Source organism: Octopus bimaculoides, chromosome 6 (assembly GCF_001194135.2).
Source record: "Octopus bimaculoides isolate UCB-OBI-ISO-001 chromosome 6, ASM119413v2, whole genome shotgun sequence".
Lineage (NCBI taxonomy): Eukaryota > Metazoa > Mollusca > Cephalopoda > Octopoda > Octopodidae > Octopus > Octopus bimaculoides.
In genome coordinates, this window is record NC_068986.1 from 30968755 (window position 1) to 30974754 (window position 6000).

Genomic DNA, 6000 nt, shown 5'->3' on the forward strand with positions numbered 1-6000 from the left:
CATTATGGCCACATAGGTGAAACCAATAAAAGAATAAAATATAATATTAAAAGATCTTAATACAAGTACAAGAATATATTTAAAGTTTCTACTTTCTATTTCTTTCACCATTTTCTTTAGTTTATAATTCTTTAGTTTCTTTCACCATTTTCTTTAGGTTATAATTAAAAATTTTGATACAATTCAGGAACAAAACACAACAGTAGATTATCTATTATAATTACATATTTGAAATATTGTTATACCTTGTTTATATTTGCTTTGTTTCACATCTATTTTTCTTTGTCTGTGTGATAGTACTTGAAAATTATATTTGCATATGCATTTCTGACTCAAAATATTTTTACTGTCAAGATATCATTGAGTGTATCCTAGTTTTAGAATAAGAACACCATATCCCAGTGTGCAGTAAGATGAAACTAAAAGGGTTGGCACCAGAAAGGGCCTCTGGCCATAAACATTACCTCAAGCAGTCTTGTTCAACCTATATCATCATAGAAAAACAGATACAAAAATGATGATGATAATTTTTCTGGACACTAACCTACAAATGTTATGGTCACTGCCTCCTTTCAATTCATTATCTTATTTTTTTTTTAAATGAATAAGATAACTTTCCCTAGTTATAATGGTTCAATTAGAAAGTGGCAAGTGACACCCAAAGAGTGTGTGGAGCAAGATAGATAATGCACAAAGCCTATAGAAAAAATAGGCCCCTTAGACATTACTATTTCAAGTCCTAAGACTTAAGGGGCTGGTTACTTGGTTTCCATGGTGTATAAGTGACCAAGATCACGACATTCCTACTGAATGGGATACCAGTCCATCACAGGGTAACTCATTTACAGCTGAATGAATTGAAGCAGAATAAAGTGAAGTGTTTTGCTCAAGAACACAACAAACTGCCCAGACTAGGAATTGAAATCACAATCTGGTGAACTTGAGTGCAATACTCTAATGACTAGCCTATGTGTCTTCATGCATGGCTTATAGATATAACAGAATTTGTTTCAGTTTAACCCTTTAGCATTTAAACCGACCATATCTGGCCTTAATATTCGACCTGTTTTAAGGTCAAACCAACCACATCTGACCTCTCACACTTAGCCTACAATGTCATTCTAAAAGTAAACAATCACACCATTTGAAACCATGAAGCTACAAAGTAATACATGACTAATTCAATACAATGTGAATTTCAATGTTAAAGGGTTAAATCTATCACTTTAGTATTAGATTATTGCTGTGAAAACATCCAGCAACTGAATCTGTTTTGTGACAGTAGAGAAATAAATGAACACAATAAGCTTATTTGTAACATATAATGGTATGAATACCAAGGTGGATGAGGTGTTGGATTACAAATTGGACAGGATAAGGCTTGAAACTTCATTGTTAAGTTTTATACTGTGTTAAAGATGAAGCACATTACTGAAATATCATACTACACTCCCATTTCACAGCTGAGTGATTCATTTTGGGTTAGTCATCAGCTCTAACAATTACACTAAAGAAATGAATAAACCAATGAAGGAACCTCTATGTGGTCATTCAACCTGTCAGAAATAGCACCTAAATTCTCTTCAAATTACACCCTACAATCTTGAAAAAGAAGGGACATATTAAATGATGTAGCCCTAGATATATAATTCTTGAGAGAAAGACAGGATAACCGAGGTTGGAATCAAGGATGTCTTGGGGCTTAACAATAACTTTTTTCTTTATTTCCATTCCATGTGTCTATGCACACTGGCCTGTCTCTCGAGAGTTCGAGTAGCATATCAGCTTTTCTTTGAGAAGAGATTACTAGAGTCTTGCTCAAACCTTCTCCATTTGTGGATAAAAGGACATGGTGAACAGTTTGTAATGATCCTTCTCACAATGCAACATAACCAATTCTCTGAGAGTGAAAGAATGAGAGTAAAAACCATTTCACTTATGTCTCTAATGCTCATAAGGAAAACATGAATATCTCACCACCCTTTCCCTATAAATGAGATCATTAATATTAAAAATGGAAGAGTATTTTCATAAATCTATTTTTCAGTCAATTCCATGTGAATAGTTAACATGAAAAGCACAGTTACTTACATGGATTTCTGAAAAGCCACAAATTCAAATTATATTTATAGACTATTTACAGGCACAGGAGTGGCTGTGTGGTAAGTAGCTTGCTCACCAATCACATGGTTTCAGGTTCAGTCCAGTCCCACTGTGTGACATCTTGGGCAAGTGTCTTCAACTTTAGCCTTGAGCTGACCAAAGCCTTGTAAGTGGATATGGTAGGCGGAAGCTGGAAGACACCCGTAGTGTGTGTGTGTGTTTGTCCCCCCACAGTCGCTTGACAACTGGTGTTGCTGTGTTTATGTCTCCGTAACTTAGTGGTTCGGCAAAAAGATACCGATAGAATAAGTACTAGGCCTACAAAGAATAAGTCCTGGGGTCGATTTGTTTGACTAAAGGCAGTGCTACAGCATGACCGCAGTCAAATGACTGAAACAAGTAAAAGAATAAAAGAATATTTGTAGAGGAAGCAACACACAAAAGAGTGTTTCTATATTTCAACTTACAGTTCGTAATCGTTTGTTTAACCAGTAATCATATACAGCAATAATCAAGTCATCATCTTCTTTCAGTAATAGTTTTGCCTCTTGAAGTGTAACAACCTGTGCAGAATGAAGAATGAATAAAATAAATAAACAGCAATAATACAAACCATAAGCAACCACCCTCCCTAGAAAACCTCCCAGAAAATAAATATTTCATAATAACAATAATTAAAAATGAACCTTCTATTTTTAATATTTTTTTCAACAAAATTTTACTGAAATTAGTCAATCATAGTTTTACATAAGAATCTATAGTTGTGTCATAAACATCAGCTCTTTATGTTAAATACACAAAAGAAAAGAAAAAAAGTCATTCGTATTTTTGCTAAATCTCTCAAAATCTTCATTTTGAAAAATGAAAGGAAACATTTATGCACAACAGTAAGAAACAGGATTAGGAATGTTAATTATATTGCATTTCCTGAATATTTTGTATAACAGTTTGTGAGCTACAGTATTATTTGTTACATGACTTTCAATGGAACAATCACTAGCTTACGACACTTAAAGAGTAGCAAGGGAGTGTCTCCTGTAACACAAGTGGAACAAATGCCACAGGGTAATTTTTGCTCCAAAGTGGTTTTCTCATCGATGTTTACATCTTTTGCCAACCTACACTAGCAAGAAATACATACATACACATACACTATATTTTCCAGTATAAAATTTAGATTCTTCAGACCAAAATTTAGAGGAGGAAAAAAAAAAAGGACTTAGACTTACACACCTAGACAACTTCGGAGGATTGAAAATTCCATGTGAAATGCAGCAGGGTTTGGAAAGATAAGTGATGATGTTTGAATGTTTACACTACACATTACACTGACTTGTATGCCGGAAAATACTATAAGGGGCTACTGCATGCTTGCAGGCTACTGGTCAATCTGAGGTTGTGGTGGTATGGTATACAAGTCCACAGTGCCACATGGTTGAGAACCACATCTTTGAGAAGTAAACTTCTAAAACCACACAGCCATATCAGTATCCATGTGCTGTCAATTGTTCAATTTTAACCAAACTTAAGATTTGGTAAATATCTCTAAACAATAATCTGAAGAGTCTCAACGGCTTACTGAATATGGTACTGGCTTCTAATGTGTAAGATTGTAATTCTGTATCACACACTATACATATCATACTTGAGTGATCATGTTGTTGAAGTTTTAAACAGTTTCCAGTACTGAGTTTAAATCCTGTCAAGACTACCTTAGCATTTATTCCTGACCATGCGTAGTAGAAATGCAGCAGTAAAGTTTTCCAGCCTTTTGCTGAAGCCATGCTGATGATACACATTCAAGAACTATGTAGATCCCCAAATTAAAAGACCTTGTCTTAGCTGATAGGGATTAGTTCTGCCTTCACCATGTACCACGAAGTTTCAAATATGTCCACCAATCCCTTCACCTCTGCATTTAGAAGTCTGCACTTGATAGGATCATCATATCAGAGGATGGATGGATATAACTATATTCATATAACAAATACATATAACTGTAGTCAGAAGAAAAACACATATGTACAAGCATATATATAAAATCAGAAAATGGAGAAAACCTCAGATTAACAAACACATCGGTTGGACCACATTTATAGCTTATTTTTGTATTTAAAAAATAAGCTATAAATGTGGTCCAACCGATGTGTTTGTTAATCTGAGGTTTTCTCCATTTTCTGATTATTTATATTTGTTTCCTGATAAACTCTTGTTTATCCTGTTGTTACCTGCACTCTACATGCATAGTGTGTCTGCACACCAATGCCCGGAGTACATACAGATAGTACATACAGATACATATTATAATCGCTAGAGTTATTTAATATTGCTACATTGGTTATATGGAACTGAAAATCAGCAAATAATTGTATCATTACTCATTTAACAACCACAGAATATAAGTTCCACTCTCATCCAGTTTTTTTCTGTTTTTTTAAAAAACATCCATGATTTAATCCAGAGAGAAGGCAGTGCCTTAAAACCTCTGGGACAAACAATAGTGGTGGTGGTGGTTTTGGTGACGGTGGTAGTAGAAGGGAAAAAAACACAGCTTAACCTTTTAGCATTTAAACCAACCATATCCAGCCCCAAATTTTCAACCTGTTTTACGTTTAAACTGGCCAGATCCGGCCTCTCACACTTACATAGCAACATCATTGTAAAAATATACAATTACATATTTCTGGTAAGGCAGCTGCAGGAGAAATACACAGCCAAAGATAAACCTTTGTACTTGGCTTTTGTTGATTTAGAGAAAGCTTTTGACAGGGGCCCCCAATCCCTTATCTTGTGGTCAATGTGGAAACTAGGGATAGATGAGTGGTTGGTGAGAGCTGTACAAGCCATGTACAGGAACGCTTTCGAGTAACTGGCCCTGTTCAAGCCCTGTTCTATCTGTAGAAAAGGCCTAGGTTGAAACTATGGCCTAGGTGTAAGCTATGGACACATGAGAGGTGCAGCAATATCAGAGGAAGGTTAACAGGGAAAATAGCTTGTGTGTGTGGAAGATGCACAGGTACAATAAACACTGAAAATGTACATAAAATAGACTCCATCAACTGCCAGGGAAGGGGTAAGCCAGAGGTAGTAGATAGCTTCTGTTATTTAGGTGACCAAGTTAATAGCAGGGGTAGATGCTCCGAAACTGTAGCTGTGAGAATAAGATTAGGTTGGGCAAAGTTCAGAGAGCTCCTACCTCTCCTGGCAACAAAAAGCTTCTCCCTCAGAGTGAAAAGCAGATTGTATGATGTCTGTGTGCGAACAGGTATGCTACACGATAGTGAAACATGGGCTGTGACAGCTAAGGACATGCGTAGGCTCGAAAGAAACAAAGCCAGTATGCTTTGCTGGATGTGCAATGTCCGTGTACATGTACAACAGAGTGTAAGCATCTTGAGAGAAAAGTTGGGCATAAGAGGCATCAGATGTGGCGTGCAAGAGAGACGACTGCATTGGTATGGTCATGTGATGCGTATGGACAAGGACAGCTGTGTAAAGAAGTACTGATGTCTAATCGTGGAAGGAACCTGTGGTGGAGGTAGATCCACGAAGACATGGGACAAAGTGGTGAAGCATGATCTTCAAGCTTTGGGCCTCATGGAGGCAATGACGAATGACCAAGACCTTTGGCATTATGCCGTGCTTGAGAAGAAGACCCATCAAGCCAAGTAAAATCACATTTGTGGTAAATACTGGTGTTACACAAATGGCATTCATGCCAGTGGCATGTAAAAGCACCCATTACACTCTCAGGGTGGTTGGTATTAGGAAGGGAATCCAGCCGTAGAAACCATGCCAAATTGAACTGGAGTGTGGTGCAGCCTTCCAGCTTGCCAGCATGGACAACGGATGTTTGATGATGATGATGATGATGATGATGATGATGATGATGATGAT

At 36.6% G+C, this 6000-nt stretch overlaps 1 protein-coding gene across 1 annotated transcript in view; it reads right to left on the reverse strand.

The window, feature by feature from the left end:
• The window catches only part of LOC106869344 (enhancer of polycomb homolog 1), a 143820-nt gene that overhangs the window by 24103 nt on the left and 113717 nt on the right, over nt 1-6000 (reverse strand). The window contains exon 3 of the mRNA XM_052968432.1: nt 2571-2666. Within this exon, the coding sequence (XP_052824392.1) occupies nt 2571-2666 (96 nt within the window). The remainder of the gene's footprint in view (nt 1-2570; nt 2667-6000) is intronic.